Below are 22,737 nucleotides of genomic sequence, written 5' to 3' on the forward strand. Positions count from 1 at the left end.
AGCGAATCTACAGCACCAAACCATCCCATGAAACCAAGAATCAAGCATGAAAATCGTGTGCAGTTGAGGTAGTAAATGTGTCGCCGGGGCCTTCTCGGTCCCAGAGTCCTGGGATCCACAGACTCCGGGGACGCTCACTCCAGGTTTTAAACCCGTGGCCCGGTAACGCAGGTAGAAGCTCCACCCAAGACCAAAAACAGGAAGCGGAGGGGCACAGGGGGCGGGGCTGCGCAGGCGCACTGGCCACACCCCGCGATCCTCCCCGGAGTGGGGGTGGGCGTGACAGAGGAGTCCACGGTCAGGGCTCGGGGCGCGAGTCCAGGACTAGGCCTCTCGGTATTTTCCAAGCCCATTGCTCGCGGAGCGGGCGGGGTGCTGGCGGAGGAGACGGCGTGTCCCGGAAAGGGTGCCGCCCTCGGAGGCGCCTCCTGCGCCGCTGGAGGAAGCGGAGGATGTGAGCGACCGGTCTGGCCTCCCGAGACGATGCTCGCTGTCCTGGGCGCGGCGGCCCTGGTGCTGGTGGCCCAGGCGCCGTGGGTGCTGCCCGAAGCCGCGGGTGAGCCGAGGGGCCTGGGCGAGGGCCGGGCGGGGAGGGAGAGCTCTGGGCGTCTGCGCCTTCGGCCAGCTGGTCCCCGCGCCCTTACCCCGATGCCCTCCCGACGGGAACCGGCGATGCGCCCCGCTCTAGCCGGGGGACGCTGGCCTGTCCCGGAACCTCGGGACGACCGGCGTGTGGGAGACCAGACCACGGCAGAAATGTACTTTCCTAGCCTAGCGCTGTTTGTCCCGCCCTCCAGAAGGAGACGGGAGTCATTTTAACAGGCCCGAGGTCAGAGCAGGCTAACCAAACAAGCAAGTTAGGAAACCTGGGCTAGTTCCATCAGGAGAAGACGACTGCTCTAAGGGTGATAGACAACAGAGATCTCTTAGTGCTGTGAGGAAGCCAAAGAAGACAGCCCAGCAGCCCAGTCAGGACTCTTGGAAGTAGTACAAGTTCCGATACCTCTTAGAAATCCGTCCACCTTGGAGCTCCGTGGTGCCCCACATGGTGTGCATGTAGGCACAGTACTTACACATAAAACAAATCCTTAAAAAATCATCATGAGCGCTATGCTCACTGCCACGAAGCCATCAGATCCTTTGCTAATCTTAGAAGCGCAAGTGCTGCCCTTTCTGCACAGAATCTGTAAATTCTTCCAGTGGACGAGGCTAACAGGGTAGATTCAGTTTAGGGATGAAGTTCAAAGGCTCTGGTGGGGGTGCTGGAAATGTAACTCGTGTGTTCTTAGTATACACAAGACCATGAGTTCAATCCCCAGCACTAAGAAAGTGAAAATTGAGAGTGGGGAGACTTGGTGGATACCACCTGGTGGCAAATAAATAAATAAATCAGGAAATGTTTTCTCAGATGTCTCCTCATGGTATCTAAGTGTTAGAAGTCTGTAAGTCTCCGGAGTAGAAACCTGCCAGGCAATATGACATGATAGTCTTGAGGCAGACGTTTGCAAAACAATAACAGTGGAACCAGATGTAATGTGAAAAAATACTTTTAAAAAATTATGGCCTAGGAGCTAGAGAGATGGCTCAATGGGCAAGAGCACTTGTCTGATTTGAAATAGAGTTTATTCCTGTGGGTGTATTTTGTTGTTGTTAGACAGAGGCCTGGTATGTATCCAAGCCTTAAATGATATTCCTGTATCAGCTTTCCAAGTACGTGCATTACAGGAATGGACCACCACACCCAGTAAGGAATGGGGTTTCAGGCTGTAGTGACAGCTAAGCAGTTGAGAGTACGTACTGCTCTTAAAGAGAACCTGATTGGAGCAGCTGTGCTGGATGCTCTAGGAAATCCCAACACGATATTTTGGCCCAAACAGATACATAAATATACCCCCCCCCCCAAAAAAAAAAAGTCCTTTAAAAACATGCCTTTCTTTGAGTATTCTGGAAATATGACTGGAGTAGTCAGTGTCTCCACTAGACACCTAAACACCACTTGCACTGCCGTGCAGCTGCTTGGAACTCTCTGGAGGCTGCCAAAGGCATGCATCTTCAAGAGAAGACTTGATGAGCAGGCTTGGTCGCATCTGTATCAGACACAAAGGAGTGATTCTGCTTTGAAGGGAAATTAAATGCTTTGGCCAGGAGTACATGTTCAGTGAGGTTACATGAGTTTTTGTAACCACAGAACAAACAAACAAATCCCAGTATATTTTGTAAAGATGGGGAGAAGGTGTTCCGGGAGGTGTTCTGTCTGTGTAAGGGACACTTCCAGAGATAAGCTGAAGGAGTGATGGGATCTGGCCACCAGAATGAGATGGTACCTTACTTAGTTCTTAGAGGACTGTCTAAGTCAGGTCTGCTCTCTGCCTGCTTGTCCTGGAAGTGTTAGGTCAGACTCAGAAGATCAGGAGTAGCGCTTGTTTCTCAGAGCTCTGGAGCAGCCTTTGTCCCAAGCCTCTGGGTGCCCACGGCACCAGCTGGGCCTGAGCTTGCACTCCTTTGGGAGGAAGAAGCTGTCTAGATCTGTGTTCTAGCGAAATATAGTTTCTTTGGAAGTGCCTAATTTACACACTTAAGGCTACATTAGACAAGGCATTGTATAGTAATAAAGGTTCAATACAGATAGCTACAGCAATTACAGAGGTCTGGGCACCTCTGTATAAATTGCGCCATTTGGATCATCGTAATGAAGTAGCTCTATCTTTCCTGGCATGGGGATCCTCTCGTTGTCCAGGATATCCAAATAACCAGTAGTACAGAGATTATGTCCAAGGAACCCTCTCATTTACCTAATAATGACCTCTGTCACCCCAACCCCACTGTAATCACAGGATATCATAGTTATTATTATCTTATTGTGCCTGTTGTATTAAATTTTATCATAACTGAACATACTGATGTAGGATAGAGCTGATTCTAACTGCAGTTTGAGGCAGTTTGGGGGTCTTGGGCTATAACTCCCACTGTTGTGTTTGAATAAATTCTGTCCTGGGGCTGGAGTGATGACTTAGGGATTGAGGACTTAATTGCACTTGCAGAAGACCTGGGTTCAATTCCCAGCACCCACTTGGTGGTTCACAATCATCTGTAACTTCAGTTCCAGGAGATCTGATGCCCTCTTCTGACCTCCATGGAGTACATGTACACATTCTCACGAAAAATAGAATACAAAAATCTAATTCAAATTTAAAAATACCTGTCATTTCCTGAGATTAAAATGTACTTGCATCATTTCCTCCTTCCCTCTCCTTCCACACCCTCCCACATACCTCCACTACCACCAACCCACTTTGTGAAATTCACACTCTTCTTTTTTCTTTTTTTTTGTTTGTGTGTCCATATGTACTCCTAAATACATAATTAACAACCTTCTTAGTCTGTATGATGTCACTATGTGTATGTTTTCAGGGCTGATCTTTGGATACGTGATTGGTGAGTGCTTCCTGGAGACTGTTTCTCCTGCTCTCAGCATCTCTTGGTTGCCTGCAGTCCATCCTCCCCAAGGATTGAGGCCTCCTGAGCTTTTCCCCCTCCTCAGTAACACGTCTGCTGGTAGCATGATTGTCTAGGTCATGTTTAGGCAGTCATGTTGGTGCCATATGGCTGTAGCCTCTGACATTTCCAGGAGATACAGAATCACAGCAAAACCCCTGTTCTTCTGCTCCGTCTTCCCCAGTGACCCATGAGCCTTAAGCTCAGGCCTGTGTTGTAGATGTATCAGCTGGGAGTGGGCTCCGCAGCTCTGCATTTTGATCAGTTGTATTTTTCTGTTATGATCTCCGTCTGTTGCAGATAGAAGTTTCTTCGATGGTGGTTGAGAACCACACTTACCTGTGGGTATGAGTATAAATATTTAGAATATAGTTAGGGTTGTACTGTTTTAGAATTGTGATATTTATAGGTTCTCTTCCAAGATTCATGACTTCACTGGCTCTGAGCAGAGCCAGGCATGATTTCTGTCTTCTTAAGTCTACTTGGACAACTGTTGGTTACCACCAACGTGTGTGCTGCTATTGCCCCCGTAGGGTTATTGTGCCATGCTGATGGTTGTTGCAGTTTATATGCATCATAGCAAAAAATATAAAGTAGAAATGAATGCATTCAGTTATCGATGTGAATAATAAGAATTTAGGACATACTGTACAGCATATGATCATTTGTTGCTTCTTGGACTTACAGGTGGAGAAAATCTGAGACCTCCTGAGAGTATAGACGTCTACATTGTAGATGACACCTACACCTTAAAGTGGAACAGCAGCAAAGAATTGATGGGCAGCGTGACCTTTTCAGCAGAGTATCAGACGTACGTAACTGATTGGCTTGCTGGAGTGATAGGCATAATTTTTATCATTTCAACCCCATAATTTCCTTTCTAAAATTTTTTTATGTGTCTTGGTGTTTTGCCTGCTTGTCTGTGTGTGTGAAGTTGTCAGATCCCCTGAAACTAGAGTCACAGATGGTTGTGAACAGCCATGTCAGTGCTGGGAATATAACTCTGGTCCTTTCCGGTGCTCTTAACCACTGAGCCAGCTCTCCAGCCCCCGTAATTTCCTATTAATGTGGGAAGAACTTGGCTGTTTTCGTTATAGAAAATTTTATGTCTACTTCACATAATATTTGTAACTTTATCTCAGTGGAGACTGAGCTGAGATGAAGAGCTGGTGGTCGCCACCATGCCTGACAGAATGAGTGAACTTCCAGGACCCACATGGAAAGAAAAAAACCAACTCATGCAAAATTTCTCTCACTTCCACTCATATGCTTTGGTGTATTTGCACGTGCACGCACGTCCGCACAGAGACATACACACACGAAGTAAAACATCTCTTCAGGAGGTTTGAGGACGAGAGTAGTAGACAACCATTCCCATACCTTCTCTTCATAGATGTCATGTATTCGCTAAATGTATAACAGCATCTGAACGGTCTTAACTATGCGGAAGAGTACCCAGAAGGGCCATGCTGGGCCTTGGAACAGGCCCCGAAGCCTTCCATGTTTGGTTTTCCTATCATTCCATCATACACAGTGGTTTCTTTTTTTCTTTTTTAATTATAAGTTTATTTTATGGGCTGGAGAGATGGCTCAGCAGTTAAGAGCACTTCCAGAGGCCCTGAGTTGAATTCTCAGTAAGCAGGCGGCTCTCAACCATCTATAATGGGATCTGATTCCTTCTGGCGTGCAGAAGTACATGCAGACACAGCACTCATATATAGGTTTAGTTTATTTATACATGTGTCTTGCCTGTATGCATGTATGTGTGCCGTGTGTATACCGGGTGCCTGAGAAGGCCAGAAGAGGGTATCGGATTCCCTGGATCCGTAGTTAGGGAAGGTTGCAAACCATGTGGGTGCTGGGAACCTAACCCAGGTCGTCTGCACGAGTAAGTGCTGTTAGCCACTGACCCATCTCTGCAGCTCTAGTGCTTTCTTCTTAGATACTCTTCAGACACTCCAGTATTTTAGACCCTATGCTTCCGTAGGCTGGGTGTCTGGTCAGTGCCTCTTTCTCGGGACTGACTTTCTACTTCCCATTTGCCAAGAGGATAGGCAGAGAGCCTCAGAAGTCAGGCTTACAGGAGGTGCCTCCCCCGCCTGCTCCTGCTTGGTGTTGGCCTATCGGCACCCTGTGTTCCTGTGTAGGATGGAGTCAGCAGTGAAGGGGGGGAGATGTGAGGACTTCCCAAGTCAGGACCCCGCACTTCGTCTGCCAGAAGTACATCGTGGGTACACCGGTTGCCCACTTGCTACTAAGCTGGACATAGTGATCGTACAGGTTCCTAACTGAGTGTGGTATGTGTGTGCATGTGTATATGCACATGCGCGCACACACACACAGATGTTTTATCTCAAGGGAGTTTTCTGCATGTGCAAGTTTGAGTTTTGAGTTTCCGTGCTTTGCCTTGGGTTGAATTTTCTCGTCCAGCAGCTGGTTTAGGTATAGTGGGGATCCGGGTGATACCCTTAAGGTTATAATAAAGAGCACAAGGGCAGAGTCTCGCCACCTGTGACTCCAGCTCCAGCTGCTTCCCAATCTTCTGACCCCACAGTGACATACACATACCCACATACAGTCACATTACACATAATTTTAAAAGAAATCTTTGAAAACCAAAAGACCCCAGGAAACAGACAGAGTGCTTGATTTGGAAGGGCAGAGGGAACTCAAACCACAAGGTGCTGAGGTTTGTCTTAGGACAGGCAGTTTATTCCTAGGGGTCAGAAGGGGATTATCAGATCAATTCCCAGTTTTTTAGTAAGGAAATTAAAGTCTAGAAATACAGGTTCATATCCTAGAAGTCACACAATTATCTTGGACCAACTAGCCAAATCTACTTTTTTGTATGGATCATTTACTTCTCTTTCCTTGAAATGCTAATGTAGAATTCAGGCATAAAATTGAAGCAAAAACTCCATTAAAAATTAACTGAGTGACTGGGGTGGGTGCACGCCTTTAATCCCATCACTCGGGAGGCAGAGGCAGATGGATCTCTTGAGTTCTAGGTCAGCCTGATTTATAGAAGACTGCCAGGATAGCCAGGGCTATGGAGAGAAACCTTGTCTCAAAAACATTTTTTCATTTAACTAAATGTTTGAATTATTCCAAGTAGTAACTTGGCTCATATATATCAAAAAGAATCAGAGAATATGCAGGGAAATGTTAACAGAACATTATCTCAAAGAAAATAAATTCTTTTTAGTATAGTTTCCATTTTATTTTTCCCAGATGTTTTTCTTCTTTCCAAAGCCAGCTCTTCATGTTGGCTTTGGTACAGGTTCTGGGGCAGCAACCAGCAGTTCTAAATGGTGATTAGGGTCCTCTGTCCTCCCAGGCCTCATGAGATGGATTCCTGACCATAGCAATACAGCTTGACATATTCCTTGAAAAGCACATAACCTTTGAAGGCACTTGCTTTCGAAATGTCCCTAAACTTAATGGCCTTGTTCTTGGGTATACTGAACAGTTTGTGCAGCAAAGTGGGTGCATATTGTTATAGGCCCTTTAGGTGCAGCCATTGTTAATTTGGGGAGGGGGTTGAACTTCACTTAGGCTCGCTTGCTTAGCATACAGTGACACCATAGGAAATAATTCTTGCTAACGATTATGGTGATGGAAAGTATATATAAAACGTGTATATACATATATATATATATATATATATACATCATGCAAACTTTTTTCTCAATTAAAGAGAAGAGTTGGAGAACTGGTTAAAACTGCCTGAGTGTCAACATATTACGGGGACCGAATGTGAATTCTCTTTACTGGACTCAGATGTTTATGTCAACACAAAGTTTCATGTAAGAGCAGAAAAAGGGAACAGCACTTCTTCGTGGAGTGAGAGCGATTCATTTATTCCGTTTTACAGAGGTAAGAAAGGGTCCTGGCTGTGTAATTCTCTAGGAAGTGTCACAGAGCAGTTGTGTGTGAACCCGTTCACGCTCCTGCAGCTCCCTCCCACGAAGGCCCACTCGCCTGGCCTTCTGCAGTAGTGGCGCCCCAAGCGTGACCTCCAGGAACCCTTAGCAGGTCCATAGTCAGGGCTTTCCCTGGCAGTTCAGGGACGGTGGCCTTGCTCGTTAGCACTGTATCTCACAGGCACCATGGAAGTTGTGAAAGGAGAGGCCACTGTGTGACTGATTGCAAAGGTTGATTAGCCCACGTGTTGATGAGGGTTTTTTTTTTTTTTTAAGTGGAGAGCAATATCACGCCTTTACATTTCTGTTGTTTTTGAAAATGTGCTTGTTCTGGGCAGTGGTGGTGCACACTTTTAATCACAGCCTTTGGGCAGCAGAGACAGGCAGATTTCCGAGTTTGAGGCCAGCCTGGTCAACAGAGTGAGTTCCAGGACAGCCAAGGCTCCACAGAAACCCTGTCTGGAAAACAAGCAAAAACGTGTACTTAATAACAATATGCCCAATGGTTTTTTTTTTCCATTTTATTCATTTTAATGGTCAGTATGTTGGATGTCAGAAGATAGAATGATGAATCAGAATTCTAGATAACCTTCATCTTTTTAAAGATTTATTTCCATCTATGTGTGAGAGTGTGTAGTGCATGCTGGTAGAGGCCAGAAGGTGGAGTTACAGGCGGGCAGTTGTGAGCAGCCTGGCAGAGGAGCTGGGAATTAAATCTGGCTCCACTGGAGGAACATTCTAAACTGCTGGGCTGTCTCTCTAGTGTCATAATTTCTATAAAGGGACTGAGATACAGAAAAGTGCAAGAAACAGGGCCCTGCTCCAGCCTTAAAAAGGAGCGTAAGGAAATTTCAGGGTTGAGCTGAGCAGGCCTAGTCATCAAGGCTGCTTTTGAGTCCCAGAATCTCCTCTCCTGCCCCAGTGCTCCCTCTGAGCATTAGCACTGTCTCCACCCAGTATCTACCTAGATGTTAAACACCATCCTACGGAAAAAATGCTCAAAGGAGGCTCAGTGTCTATCTCCCAGCCCTTCCTGCAGTGCATGCCATCTCAGGAAATAACAGCAGCTGGTTGTTGGCTCAAGCTCAGACCCTGAGTCCATCTTTGGTGTTTCTGTACATTCTGTACCTGTGATGACCTGAATTCGAATAGGCCCCACAGGCTCACACAGACCAATACTTGATAGAGCTGTTTGGGAAGAGCTAGCAGGTGTGGCCTTGTTAGAAGAGCTTTGGCACAGGAAGTAGGCTTTGCTGTTTCAAAGCCCGTGCCATTCCCAGTTAGCACTCTCCCTCTGTGTCTGGCTCCTGCCTGTGGTTCACGTGTAAGCTCTCACCTGCTGTTCCACCGTGGTTGCCTGCCTGCTGCCGTGCTCTCCTTAATGGTGGTCATGGAGTCTAGTACTGCCCGAGAGCCCTGGCTGCTTTTCTAAAGGTCCAGAGTTCCATTCCCAGGAACCACGTGGTGACTCGTAACCATCTATAGTGAGATCTGGTGCCTTCTTCTGGTGTGCACTGCAAACATGGGCAGATGCCGTATAAATGAATCTTAGAAAAGTGACGACAATGCGCTAATACTCTGTCTGGCCCGTCCTGTGGGGTATTAGAGATGCTCCTTTTACCAGGGCCCTTGTCTTCTTCACTTGATTCATTGCTGACCTCCCTTGTTTCCTCATCCCTCGGCCAAGCCGATCATTCTGAAACTGGATTCTGGCTCTTTGCTAACCTCAGCCCTCCAGTGTCTTAAATTGCTGCCACTTCCTTCTGTATCTGGCCTCCAGCCACGCCTCTATTTCTGAGCCCTGTCACCCACCCTGCGACCTTCGCTGTTCCATCTTAGACACTTCACACATGAGCCATGGGCCTGGGCTGCTTTTCTGTGTGTTTGCACGACTCCAGGCTTTATTCTGTCATCTGCTGGGAGGTTCCAGAACAGCTTTCCTGGATAACTGATCAGAAATAGTACTTGCTATCATTCCCACCCTTTACATGTTTTTCTTTAGTGCATACGTGCATCTCGCTGTTTGAGGGTTAGGTTCTTTCCGGGTCCCCCAAAGTCTAAGACACAGGTGGGGCTTTCCTCCATCTTGCCATACCAGGCAGGCAGGATTTCTTAGGAACATCTTGGAGTGGTACCGCTGCAGTTTCATAATTGTTCTTTGGTGTCAACAGCTCACATTGGCCCCCCAGGCGTCCAGTTAGAAGCCGAGGATAAAGCTATCCTAGTAAACATCTCTCATCCTGGACAAGGTGGGAACATGTGGGCGAGGGAGAGTTTCAGCTTCATGTACAAGATAGTAATCTGGCAGACATCTTCAGATGAGAAAGTAAGTGTCTTTACCTGTGTCTGTAAGAAAAGGAGGTGAATGAACTCTAAAACTTGACTGTATATTTTTTATCTTTTTAATAGAAAATTATTGAAACTACTTATTACTCAGAAAAGATATTAAAGCTGTCACCGAAGACTACTTATTGCTTGGAAGTCGAAGCAGTCCACTCGTCGCTTCAGAAACACAGCAGCAGAAGCGCCGTGCAGTGCATCAACACCACAGGTGAGGGACACGTCTGCCGTTAGACCCAGCGACTGACTGTTAGCAGCATTTTAACTTGGGCATTTTCCTCTCTAATTGGTGGACCATTTTACATGATGAAGTTTTATGATGACTTAAGAATTACCAAAACAAAGTTCTGGGTAGGGATGTGTCTAGCACACGAAGGCCCCATTCCATCCCCAGTGCCACACTCTAAAGAGAGGAAGGAAGGATAACAGCACTTGGCAAGTTTTGTCTCAGTACTAAGGAAAATTAATTCTACCTAAAAGTTAAAATTTTTATAGTGTCACAAATGCTTTTTATTTGTAATACCTAATGTAGCAGGATGGTTGGTATCCAGAGCACACCTCTACAGATGAAATGCCAGAAATGAAAACAGCCAGAAATTCTTAGTCACTGCCAACCTGGCCAATGAGTAAGGTCGGGGTGGGAGCTGGGCCTGTTCATGGTTTTAATTATAAAATATTTGTCTTTTAAAATCAAGCAAGATAAATGTGCTTCTATACCATAGTTTCAAATGTACATTTAGCGGATTCTTTGGTTTCTAGTAGCAAGTAAAATGCCTACGCCAGAAAATGTAGAGCTGGATGCCCAGGGCGAGAGCTATGTTCTGAAATGGGACTACAACACATCTCTAAACGTGAGCTTCAAAGCGCAGTGGCTCCTGTAAGTTCCTCTCTGAGATGTTTCTTCCTTTACCAGTTAGCTTTGCATTCACCCTACTTCTGTGTGCGTCTTGTTGCACAGACTGGCTGAAAGGTGGGTGTGGTGCATTGGGAAGCAGGTTCCCCATCTCTAGGAAATTCGGTAGGAAAATGACAGAGCTGAACACCTGACAGCCGCCTCTGTACACATCCCCACACATGCACAAATATATACACCACACTAATCCACATGTACACACAGACGCACACACACTCACTGGCTCAAACACAGACAGGCTCACTCACAAAGAAAAAAACATGTCACTGAGGTAGGTGGTTTCATACAAGACTTACCTTTCTCCTGCGTGCTCCTGAGGTTGTGGGCAGAAGCCATGGCCTGAAGCTGTAGAACTCAGGCAGCATCTCAGGGGCCATTAGGAGGGACTGTGACCTTTACACCTTGTTAAGCAGTCACCTCAGAGGCTGTGCTCAACAGGGAGCTACTTCATTCCATTAATTCAGAATGGTGGAGTGCGCCCTTAGCCTCATCCTCAAAGTCCCCTCCTCTTTGCCAGCTAATGTAACCTGACAGGAAAGTGAGGTAGCCGCCATCTCTTCAGGTCTTGCCCACACTCTGTGGAGGGGCTTGTAGGAAGGATGAAGCAGAGGAGGGCAGGAGCCCTGGGGGTGTCCAAGACTATATTTCCTGCCATGGTAGGAGGGTATCTTTCTAGAAGAGCAAGACATCAGGACAAGCAGGTGTAAGAAAACAAAAACAGGAAGAGTTGTGTGAGGTCAGGCTTGGCACTGGCTGCCTCTCTTACAAGTCTGGGAAACATTGGGAATTTGTGCTGGGAGGTGAAGTGGCAGGGAGTCTGCTTGGGGAAGCTGTGTATGGCCAGTTTCCGTGTGGGGCCTGTGCTTGGGTGCAACTACGGTTCTTTGAGCTGTGGTCTCTCGCCTCGGGGAGCAGCTCACCCTTGGTGGGATGTGCCCTGTGGTGGATGGTACAGATCTGTGTCATGGGCTTTTACAGGGGTGTGTTGGCACAGCAGCCGTCATTCAGAAGGGAAGAGTCCTGTTGGTTGGCCAGATTTTGTGCCAGAAATGTTCCCATTGTGGCCACTCTGAAGCCACCAGCTTGAAATCTTTGCATGTGGACCTGGAGTGGTAGGCACTCACAGTGTGTACCATTAGGTAGTGTGTTAGCCTGTGACAGGTGAAAGTAGCGCCAGGAGCAGGTCGGATACAACTAGGATGGTGTAGTTTTGGTTCCTGTACTGTGAGGAAACACTGTGACCAAACCAATTCAGGGTGGAAAAGGTTTATGTCACTTCCACTTCCACCTTGTCCATCACTGAGGGAAGCCAGGGCAGGAACGCAAACCAGGCAGAACTGACGCAGAGGCCATGGAGGGTGCTGTTTGCTGGCTGGCTCTGCTAGGACCACCAGGCCAGGGGTCGCCGTACCCACATGGGCTGGGCTCTCAGCCAAGATCAGTCATTAAAATATCCCTGCAGGCTCACCTGCTTCCAGCCTGGAGATCCTGGAGGCATTTCTCAGTTGAGCTCCTCTCTCAGATGACTGTAGCTTGTATCAAGGTTATATAAAAGTAGCCAGTGCATAGGACAAGGTGAGTTGTGAAAAATTTTAGTAAGTTATTTCTAAGTTTGTATATCAATCAGCCTTTTAATAATTTGCCTTTTAAAAAAAAATGTTGAGCTTTAAAGAGATGACTTAGCAGCAAAAGCACCAGAGCTTCGATCCTAGAACCCAGGTAAAATCCCGCAGGGATGGCAACCCCTGTAATCCCAGTACTTGGAAGTCTGACAGGGAGCTTTGGGCAAGCTGGCTAGTGAGACTAGTCAGTAAGCTGCAGGTGGGGTAAGGTCTTTGCCTAGGTAAAGAGGAGAGCAATCAAGATACCGCTCTTCAGTTTCAGGCCTCCATGCCCACACATGCACACCTGCAAACACATTCACACCACAGTGAGGAACAGCGTGCCACTTTCCTGAGAATTTCTCACACGCCCTAGAGCACCCGTGGCTCTCCTCTGTTGGGGATCGGTGTCTGTCCCTGCATGCATCATGTAATATAAATCCTCCGTGCATATTTGCTGAATTAATGATTAGTTAAATTAATGATGGATTAATTCAACCGAATTTAACTTTTTTTCTTTTCAAGTGGCTATCTAAAAAGTATTCCTGGAAGCTATTCAGATAAATGGAAACCAATACCTACTTGTGCAAATGTCCAGACTACGCACTGTGTCTTCCCTCAAGATACTTTCCACACAGCAACTTTCTTTCTCCGTGTACAAGCATCACATGGAAATAACACATCCTTTTGGTCTGAAGAGAAATATATTAATTCTCAAAAATACAGTAAGCCAAGTTTTCTTTGAGACAGAGTCTGACACTGTAGCCTGGGCTGGCTTCAAACTCATAGCAGTCCCCCTGCCTGAGCTCCTGAAAGCTGACTTTCTTGCTGGGTTTATAGTACGCATTTGCTTGAGACCAATTCCTCGTTTAGTGCACATTCCAGAAATTGTTTTGAGGTGTCTAACTCCACATTTTGTGTTCACATTTCTTTCCCAGCTACCATTCCTCCTCCAGCCATTGGCATCACTCCCACTAGCGACTCATTTCGTGTCTATGTCACGTGTCAGGACAGTTCCATCAGCAAATGCCATGGACTAATTTATGAAATCATTTTTTGGGAAAATACTTCCAGTACTGAGGTAAAAAGCCTGCACAATAACTTTGTGACTTAGCCTCATAATTGCGATAGCGGGGGAGGGAGGGAGGAGAGAGAGAGAGCGCACACTCGAGATCTTGGCTTTAAGGAAGGCCTTTCAATTACTACGGCTATGTGCAGTAGAGTGAATGTCAGCCTTCTCCATGTTGTGTGTGACAGTTACATGCTGCCTGCATCTGCACCCTATGGTGCTGTGTGCGAGTGTGCAAATTTATGCATGCATGCATGAGAGAGAATGTGTGTGTTTATGATTACTTATTTATTGTGTGCGCATCCCAGGGCACGCGTGGAGGCCAGACGGCAAGGTGTAGGCATGCCTTCGCTCCCAGCGATTAAATGCGGGTCGCCCGGCCTTGCTCAGGCACCTTTACCCATGGGGCCATCTTGCTGGCCCTCCAGTTTGCTTTTGAAATAAACCCTGTGTCCATTACTACTGACTTTTTACCATGATTCCCAAGTCCTTTTTCAAACTAAGGTTTCTCTGCTCTAGTGATATTTGTGCCAGGTCTTTCCTTTGGTAAAACTGTTCACACAGGATACGTCACATCACGAGGCTCTTTCGGGTGTCAGAGTTGTGTCTACCAAGTATGTGTAGACATTATCACCTGTCCTCAGATGGCAGCTCAGTGGAGACAAAGAGCCTCAGATGTGATGATGAGTTGTGTGGACTCCAAAAGGGAGGAAGGCCTCCAGAGTTCATGATGGGAGAGGTCTCCTTATGGAGTAGTAATGAAAAGGGGTCAAGAGCTGCTCTGAACACAGTAACTTTTGACAGAACTCATCCACCCGTGAATCCCCGAGGAATTTCAAAGAATCAAGCATAAAAATCTTGTGCAGTCGAGATAGTAAACTCGTAGTCTCTTCGCCTTTGGTTGGGCATTTAAATGGCTCTCAAACAGTGCCAGCTGCTTCCGCTTTAGCTGCCTGCCCTCGCTAAGTGCAGCATCGTTCAACTCTGGGAACTGGCACCACAGCTCCCCTGTCCTCAGCCGCTTCTGTGTCCTGAGTGGGCAGGCTACAGCAGAAAGCAGTGGTCACCCTAGCAACTCGGGTCTGCCTAGATGGTTGCCGGCTTTGAAGTGGGGTTCGTCAGAGAAGGCGCAGTACTGTGCTTTGCTAGGCGAGAGACTCGGCGCATCCTGGTGGCTGTGCTGTCCCCTGTGCTACCTAAAGAGCCGAGTCCTTGCAGGAGCAGCTCACTTGTTGACCTGTGACATACGCAGTCTTGTACTAAGGGTGTCACACGAACTTCGGTGTGTTCCTGAAAACCACCCTTGGAAACGGTATTTGCAGTTAATTTCCTCAGCAAATACGAGGTGAGTGTTGCTCACTTCCTCACGATGCTGAAGCCTGGGCGCACATGCTGTAAACAGAAGCCCCAAGGGTACCTGATGGTGCGATTTGGCCTCTGTTCGTCCCCTGGGTGCCAGGAGCTATGTGGGTGCCACACTTGGGCAGAGGCCAAGACTGGCAGACCAAGCATTAGAGGAACTACCCCAGCCAGTCTATGCCCTTGTGAGAAAACTTCGTTAGCTGCTGGGGGCTGGCATGGCTGTTACACAGAACTGCTGTAGCAGTGGGTGGCCTGTACTGATGGGGAAGTAGCACGAGGTCACTCAGCCTGTGTGGGAATCGATTGTGGGCACAGTGGGGCTGGGTGCTCTCTCTTAACTCTCCTCCGTGAAAACCAGCAGGCTTGGGGAATGAGGGTTTCCTGGGGGGTTCATTGTATGCCTTTGTGGCAGCAAATTTTTAACTCTGATTTGTTATAACGGGTTACTATATTGTTTAGACACATAGTAGCTAGGTGTTTGGAGGAGACCGTGACGATTCCTCTTGGAATTCAGAAAATATGTGTTCTCCATCTGATTTTATGGGGTGACCGAATCTTCTTATGCTTCTAGAGAAGAATGGAGAAAGAGAACCCGACGTTTACCATCGTGAACCTGCAGCCACTGACTGTGTACTGTGTCCGAGCCAGGGTGCACTCCGTTGCCAGGTGGAATAAGAGCAGCGAATTCAGTGATAAACTGTGTAAGAAAACAAAGCCAGGTGAGAGTGATGCAGCTAGAGGCGATAAAAATACTGCACTGGGGGTTGGGAAGAATTCCTTCTCTGCATCCGATGGTAGAAACTGCCCTTTCCGAACGACAGGAATCAAGGGAGCCCAGCCAATCCACCGGGGTCAGGGAGCACCTTCCTGCTTAGTGGATGAAAAAAATGCAGTGCTTACATAATCAGTTGCCTTTCGTTATCGCCCATTGGCAAGCAGTCAAGCCCACTCATTTGTAATGTTTCCAACTCTAGTCTTTAGTGAGCTTGTGGAAATGGCATCATTTGCTGTGGAGGTTTTGTTATGCCCGTGCTTTAGACTGGAAGAGGCTTAGCCGCAGAGCGCTGCGCAGGTGCTGGCAACACCAGTCATCAGGACCTCTGTTGATACGGTCCTCCCAGTCTCCAGGGTCGGTTCTCAGAGGGTGTTCAAGTGGAACCGTCATCGCCCACAGCAATGCACTAAGGGCTGACAAGAAAGGGTTTCCGGGATACTCCGTATTTCCTTCTCCTATGGCTGGTGTCATAGGAGTGCGCTGGTGCTCATGTTACATGTGTTTTAGGGAATTCTTCCTTGACCTGGATTATCATTGGATTCGGCGCTGTGGTTTTTTCCGTCATGGCCCTTTATGCTGGGAAGTGCCTCCTGAAATACCTCAATAGTGTGTTCTTCCCTTCGCTGAAGCCTCCTCCCAGTATCGATGAGGTACCTTTCTCTTGTCACCAGCTAGGAAAGGGGGCACAGATGTGTGGATTCAGCAGATGGTACATGCTTTCTTGATGTCCAGAAATAATCTGTACTGACATGGTTATTTCTCGAGAATTCCAGTGACATAAGCCTGTTGTGGTAATGCATTCCTATAAAACTCAGGGAACTAAGACAGGGGGATTGTCGTGAGTTTGAGGCCAGCATGAACCGAGTAATCACATCCCATCTCCAAAAGCAAAAGAATGTTTTCAGAAGTTTCCATTCAGCCAGAACTACAGAAAGACCCCATCTCAAAGCAGACAAAAGAAAACCAAGGATGGTGGCTCACATGTTAACCTCAGCACTTGGGTGGCAGAGGCAGGCTGAGTTCTGCGAGTTCAGGATCAGAAGGCTACACAGTGAGACCCTCTCTCAAAAAACCATATAAGAAGTTTAGAAACAGTGACTTAATGTAGAATCCTGTTCTGTCCAGAGATGGTATGTATATAGGGTAAGTGTGTAGCAACAAAATTGAAAGCAGGTAGCAGATAATAACAGAGCATCAAATTGGCATTTATGACATCATTCCCAAGTGACCAGGGAGGCCCTGCCCAAACAGCCCACCTGGGCTCAGATGCATGGACAGGGACAGACATTTTTTTCCCGGAGGGAGCCAGTGCAGGCACTGGGAACCAGGGCATAGACATGAGTGGCCTCAGTGCCTTGCTCTTCTTCTGTGTCCTTGTCACAGTGTAAGGGGCCAGCCTGCTCCAGGACAGTCTTGAGTCTGAGACAAGGGGCCACCTTATTCCCATAGTCTGCACCTGGCCATTTGTTAGTGTCTATTACAATCAGAATAATGTCTTGCCCCGCCTGTTGTGGCATTTGCCTTATCATTTGCCACCTGTGTGGCTCTTTGCCACACCGGGTTCCCTGGGTGTAGTAACAGAAGATGCAGCAAGCAAAGCCACAAGTTTCCTTTCATGGTGCTCAGGGCTTCTATGAAGGTTAGTGCCTAAAATAATGGTTATCACTGAATGAAAATGCTAAACCTGGGACCTGGGGATTCGCTCTCTCAGGGCAGGGGCTGGCTGGCCTTGAGAAGTAGTGGGGTCAAGAGTCGGGCTTGAGTGCTCGCCAATCTGTGTGAAACTGAGCATGCTCTGGTAGAGATGCGGGGTCCGTGAGTTGTAAGCAAGAAGCGAAGCCGTAAAGGGCACTGTGCCTTCAGAGCTCAGCATACACTTACTGCGCACTGGAGTTTTGAATTATTCCCCTATGTGCTGTGGTAGTTGACAACTGACAGAAATAGAACCAGCCCCTTACTGCCTAGGCGGCAGGAAGCGTCCATCTCTCACTTGTGCTTTTGAGCTCAGGTGAACTGGGTGCTATTACTTCAAAATGTCCTTGATCCCAGTGCTCCTCTGCAGCCTTGACAGCACAGTATATGTCTACACACTCTTCACAGCCTTACCCCAAAAAAAAAACGGCCTTCAGACTGGTGGCCTTGCTGTTGCTCCTGAGCCTTACAGTGAGTGCATTGCTGGGTTTCACTCATCTGTTGGAATGCACACACCAAAAATCTTTTGGGTATTGGACATAAGAAAGCAAAGAAGTTAGTGCTAGAAAATCTGGTTTCATTTTAACCAGCCTGTGTTTCTTCTCCCCCCGCCCCCCTTTTTACCATTAGTTTCTCTCTGAACCACCTTCAAAAACCCTTCTACTTTTGACTGCCGAGGAGCACACAGAAAGATGCTTCATCATTGAAAACACAGATACGGTTGCTGTAGAAGAAAACCATCTCACAGAGGAAGATCACAGAAAGTACAGTTCTCAGACCAGCCAGGACTCAGGGAACTATTCTAATGAAGAGGAAAGTTCGGGGAGTGAAAGCAGCAGAGGGCTCAGGCTGTAGGACGGCTCCCGCCCACAGTGGGCTCGTGTGCAGAATCCCTGTGGGAATCCATGAGTACTCCTTGCCCTCCTGGGACCTTCGAAGAGGGAGGGAGCAGGCACATCTTTAGACCCTAGCTAGTCCTGAGGACACAGCCAGGTCTCCACTGCTGACCCAGGCTGGCTGCCATCTGATGCATCCAACTTGTCCTGCTCATCTTGAATAAGGCAGGTTTAACTAAGGTGGCTGCCAGTTTCTGCTGACAGCCTAAACCCCTGGGTGCTGTTTTGTGCCACAGGTATGGCTCGCTGCTGCTGGAGCCAGCTGGTGGTTCTCTTGGTGTTCATATTCTAGGGGACATTTAAAACATTCAGCTTTTAATACTGCCATAGTGTTCCAGAGGTACTGTTGTTTACACCAGCATAATTTACCACAGCACTGGCTTCTACCCAGAAGTCCCTGAAGTCACAGAGAAAGGGGACTCTAGTTAGAGGAGCCAGTGTTGTGTTTTCAGATCTCAGCGTGGCCTGGGCGCACACGCTGCACTTTAGTACTTGTGTCACTAGAGCATACCATCGACAAAACAAAAATAGAGTTGTTCAGCGAGAAAGCAGCTGGTGACTCTGATGACAAAGGAAGACCGTGTGCAATTGGTCTCTTTACAAACCTTATGTTGGTTCTTTAGCTTTCTAGTGTTGCTTATAAACCCAGCCAGACCTCTTTCCTGTCTGGTAGTGTTTAGGGACCCCTTCTCAGCATGCACTTAAAAAAAGCCAAAGTGTCAGAAAGCTAAGGTGAAGGAAGAGTGTTCATTTGCGCCTACTGCTGTGTGCAGGTGCCTATGACTAACTTTAGAGAGAGGAGAGAGAGATTAAGATTAGAATGATGGATCGCGCCCTCGGCTCCCATTGCCCTCAGCAGTGCCATTTTAATGCCCTTGGCAGGACAGCCTACAAAGGAACAAGGTCTTTTAGGATGTGGGGAAGGTGAGGTCCAGACATTAAGTGGCACCAACAAGGTCATTTCATTCCTCACAAGTGTGAGCACAGGTCTTCAGGGTGAGACCCAAGACAAACGCTTGGCAGCTGACGCATGTGAGGGGCCCTTCCCTCAAGTGCCCTCAGGCGAGTAAAGGCCATCCTGCCCCGTGCTTCATGGTCATCTGCATGCTACAAGCTGCTGCCTGTAAGGTGACAGGGTTTCCTTCGTTAGGAATACTGTGTGTGGGGTGGGGAGCTGGCTCGGTGGGGGCTCTTGCATAGAACCCACGTTCAGTCTCCAGTGCCCGCATGCTCATTCACAACTGCCTGTAACTTCAGCTTCTGCTTGCCTCAGGCACCAGGCGAGCACAAGGCGCTCATACATGTAGTCGGCAGGACGGACACGCAAACGTTAAGCCTGTCCTAAATAAAAATCTTAGAAGGCCCCTGCACATGAGGGCACCAGCAAACTGCCCGAGAGCGGTTTATCACTAGCTCCTGGAGACGCAGAGCACCAGCTGAGGGTCATGGCAAAGTGGTCTCAGTGATGTGTGTACAGCTGTAAATAGTAGAGCCATGGGCACAGCTCCACAGGTGAGCTGCCTGCATCCGGGGGGTATGCCACAAGGCACCTGTTACAGTAGCATCTGAAATAGTGTTCCAGGGGGTTGGGGATTTAGCTCAGTGGTAGAGCACTTGCCTAGCAAGCACAAGGCCCTGGGTTTGGTCCTCAGCTCTGGAAAAATAAAATAAAATAAAACAACAAAATAGTGTTCCAGACTAGAACCATTTCAATCCTGAGCAGGAGCCTAGAACCTACAAACATTTCTTTTGAAACCAGGTCAGGCACAATGCCTGCCGGGTCTCCTAGGCACAGCTGCCTAGTTAAGTGGGGCCAACCTAAGCAACAAAGCAAGGGCCTGTTGTATGGGTGTGTAGAGGTATAGATGTACGTGTGTGAAGTACGGAGGCCGACAGGCTGTGAGACTTCAGAGAGCCTTGGCTCTCTCTTGGGGCTCGGAGTGTCACAAACGCCTTCGCACCCCTCCTTACCTGTGGAGCTGGTGTGCATCGTTGTTTGGTGTTTGTTTCCACTCTGTTGCAGCAGCTCTGCCAGCCGTGCCCTGCCCCGGGACAGCGCAGTGCTACACAGAGGTGCTCAGCAGCTGCTGAAGGAGTGACATCCTAGGTTGAAGCAGGAGACCATTCTGCTGTTTGTGAAAGAAAGTAATCATGTCCCTGTTTCTGTGCACCAAGTCTGTATCTCCATCCTTCTGGACTTCTGTCTGGAGCTCCGCACTTGTAAAACGATGACGTAACGAACACTGGAACCACAACTCTGGATTTGGGGTGGTGCTGCTTTCCGCCTGGACTCCATGTGCCTCGGGCGCTGCAGACAGCCAGCACCCCTCGGATGGCTGTGTAAGGGAGTCGGACAGGACTGTCACACTCTGGGTTTCTGAATCCCAACTGCTGTTCCTTGCAAGCCTTTCTGCCACTCATTCCTCATAGTGGAAGGAAATAATAAATTCATCTCTATCCCTTCTTGCGTAATGACAGTGACCATAGGCTTAGACTTTTTAACAGACCTTTTTTTGGGGGGACAGTACCAGTACCTGTCGTCGGGAAACCCAGACGTCCAGGTAACACGCAAACTCGGCAGCAGAACAAACCAGCAGCAAGCAGTCCTCCAAGCAGCCGCGCCTTCTTCCTCTGGGCTGTCGTATTTATACCCCTCAAGGGCCTCAGCCCTCAACTGATTCCAGCTGGCAAAGACCACGCTCCACACGAGATACTTAACAGGTGTGGACAAACTAAAATCTCCAACTTGGAATCATAACAAAAACATGTTCCCATACCGTACACCAGAACATCCATAACAAGTGACAAATGCCAGTTGCCTTCTGGGGCCTGAGTTTGTTTGTTTGTTTGTTTGTTTGTTTGTTTGTTTGTTTTTAAGATGCTCCTGCATCAGCTCCCAAGTACTCAGATCACAGGCCGTGGCCTAAGTTTTGCTAAGTGGAGAAATGGCACTGTCCGTGGACAGGCACCAACAAGACCGAGGAGAGGTGCTGGCTAAGTCAGCAGGTCTTAACCTGTGGTGCGTGACCCCTTTGGGAGTGGAATGACCTTTTCACAGGGGTCAAATATCAGATATCCTGCTTGTTGATATTTACATTACAATTTATAACCATAGCAAAATTGCATTTACAAAGTAGCAACAAAAATAATTTTGTGGTTAAGGGTCACACATGAGGAACTGTATTGAAAGGATTGAAGCGTTAGGATGGTTGGGAACACTGCTCTAAAGCCAGCTTGCTGAGCCAGTGAGTTTATTTGGGCTTCTCACAGGAGCTCAGATGAGGACTGCATCTCAGAGGCCCCTGTCCACCCTGGAAGCAGTTCTGGGGGCTCTCCTCTTCCCTGAGCAATTGCTTACTGCTTTTCCAACCTTGGTGAGGCTCCTAGGGAACCTGTAACTTCCTAAGCCTTGAACTGTTCTGGCTTCCTAAATTTTAAGAGCTTTCCTTCTCTGTCCAGGAGGGTATGTCACAATTCATTGCACTTGACACCCACTTACGACAGGCAGTGGTGGCGCACACCTTTGCTCCCAGCGCTCAGGCAGAGGCAAGTGGGTCTCTAACTTGAGGTCAGGCTGGTTTACAGAATGAATTCCAGGACAGCCAGGACTACACAGAGAAACCTTGTTTCAAAAACAATTTCTGTCTTTGTGTGTGTGTCTCTCCACCTGTCATGTATGTCTGTGCTGCATGAATGTTGAGTACACAGGTGTCACACGTGTCCATACCTGTACCCACTCGTGAAGGGCTAAGTATGACATCAAGCGTCTTCCTCCTTTCTCCACCCTGTTGCCTTGGGCCAGGGCCTCTCACTGGGGAGCAAGCTCATTCTGGCTGGGATCTGCCTGTGCTCCCAGGGCTAGGCCAGCATGGAACCCCAGCTTTTTTGTTAGGTATTTGGAGATTCGCACTCAGTTCCTCATGCCTGCCGACAAAGCACTAGTCCAGCGGGCAGTCTCCCCAGACCACATCCAACTTTTTCTTACAACTCTTCTCTGGCTTAAGGTGATTACAGAATTACCAGTCTTAGAGGGCAGCAGAAACAAGTGGATTTCAGCAAATTTCGGCTATATTATCGGGATAAGTTTCTCCATCTGAGAGGAACGAAGGCAAGCAGGGATTTGCTGTTTCTTCTTTGTGATGCGCAAGTCCCCTCCCTGTCTGTGACACCCCACCCTGCTTGCACCTGTGTCATAGTTCTGCATAGGAGCGAATGATGAAAATGAAGAAAGGAAATTGGCTTTGGAGGGGGGTTGGAGAGGTTTCAGGGAAGCTGTTTTGGGAAGAGGAAGGAAACAGAAAACACTACCCCATGGCTGCTCAAAGTTAAAATTACTTACAATGAACTAGCACACCCCCCCCCACACACACACACACACCTGGATCCCTCATAGAAGAAGCAGAGGAAAACAAATCAATTGTCCTGTGTTTCTGACAGTTCTTTTTTAACAAGATGGGTCCTCAGGTCAGACATTTTGTTGCTACTGTAGCACCCCCCCCCCAGTTTCAGAGGCTCTTCCAGGACATCTCCTTCCAAGGTGGACCCTAAAATACAGATCCTTTCCTTCTCCCCCCACCCCTTGTGTCTCACTATTGCTGGGAGCTTTTTTGGTGAGTACTGGCTATGGTGTGGTCATGGAAGGTCCGTTCGTCATCGCCCCGCCCCCCCCCC

The 22,737-nt window shown here is 47.9% G+C and overlaps 1 protein-coding gene across 3 annotated transcripts; it reads left to right on the forward strand.

The window, feature by feature from the left end:
• The first annotated feature begins 256 nt into the window (after positions 1–256).
• Ifnar1 (interferon alpha and beta receptor subunit 1) lies at positions 257–20,538 on the forward strand. Of its 3 annotated transcripts, none has more exons than XM_055614833.1 (11): positions 257–556; positions 4,183–4,306; positions 7,193–7,371; positions 9,590–9,744; positions 9,828–9,969; positions 10,518–10,635; positions 12,798–12,997; positions 13,211–13,353; positions 15,275–15,422; positions 15,986–16,128; positions 17,801–20,538. In XM_055614833.1, the coding sequence occupies exons 1-11, from the start codon at positions 484–486 to the stop codon at positions 18,023–18,025; spliced, it is 1,650 nt and encodes a 549-aa protein (XP_055470808.1). In that variant the 5' UTR covers positions 257–483; the 3' UTR covers positions 18,026–20,538. The 3 variants fall into 3 exon arrangements, with proteins under 3 accessions (XP_055470808.1, XP_055470810.1, XP_055470809.1); XM_055614835.1 differs by having other exon boundaries at positions 15,275–15,404; XM_055614834.1 differs by having other exon boundaries at positions 10,521–10,635.
• Positions 20,539–22,737: the final 2,199 nt, after the last annotated feature.

Source organism: Psammomys obesus, unplaced genomic scaffold (genome assembly GCF_907164565.1).
Source record: "Psammomys obesus unplaced genomic scaffold, mPsaObe1.curated_primary_1811, whole genome shotgun sequence".
In the NCBI taxonomy this organism is placed as follows: Eukaryota; Metazoa; Chordata; class Mammalia; order Rodentia; family Muridae; genus Psammomys; species Psammomys obesus.

Bases quoted from the DNA above. Each gene is read 5' to 3' on its own strand.
- Ifnar1 (XM_055614833.1), top strand. From the start codon at position 484: ATGCTCGCTGTCCTGGGCGCGGCGGCCCTGGTGCTGGTGGCCCAGGCG. The intron at 10,636-12,797 runs GTAAGTTCCTCT...TTTCTTTTCAAG, and splicing joins TTCAAAGCGCAGTGGCTCCT to TGGCTATCTAAAAAGTATTC. The intron at 12,998-13,210 runs GTAAGCCAAGTT...TTTCTTTCCCAG, and splicing joins TATTAATTCTCAAAAATACA to CTACCATTCCTCCTCCAGCC.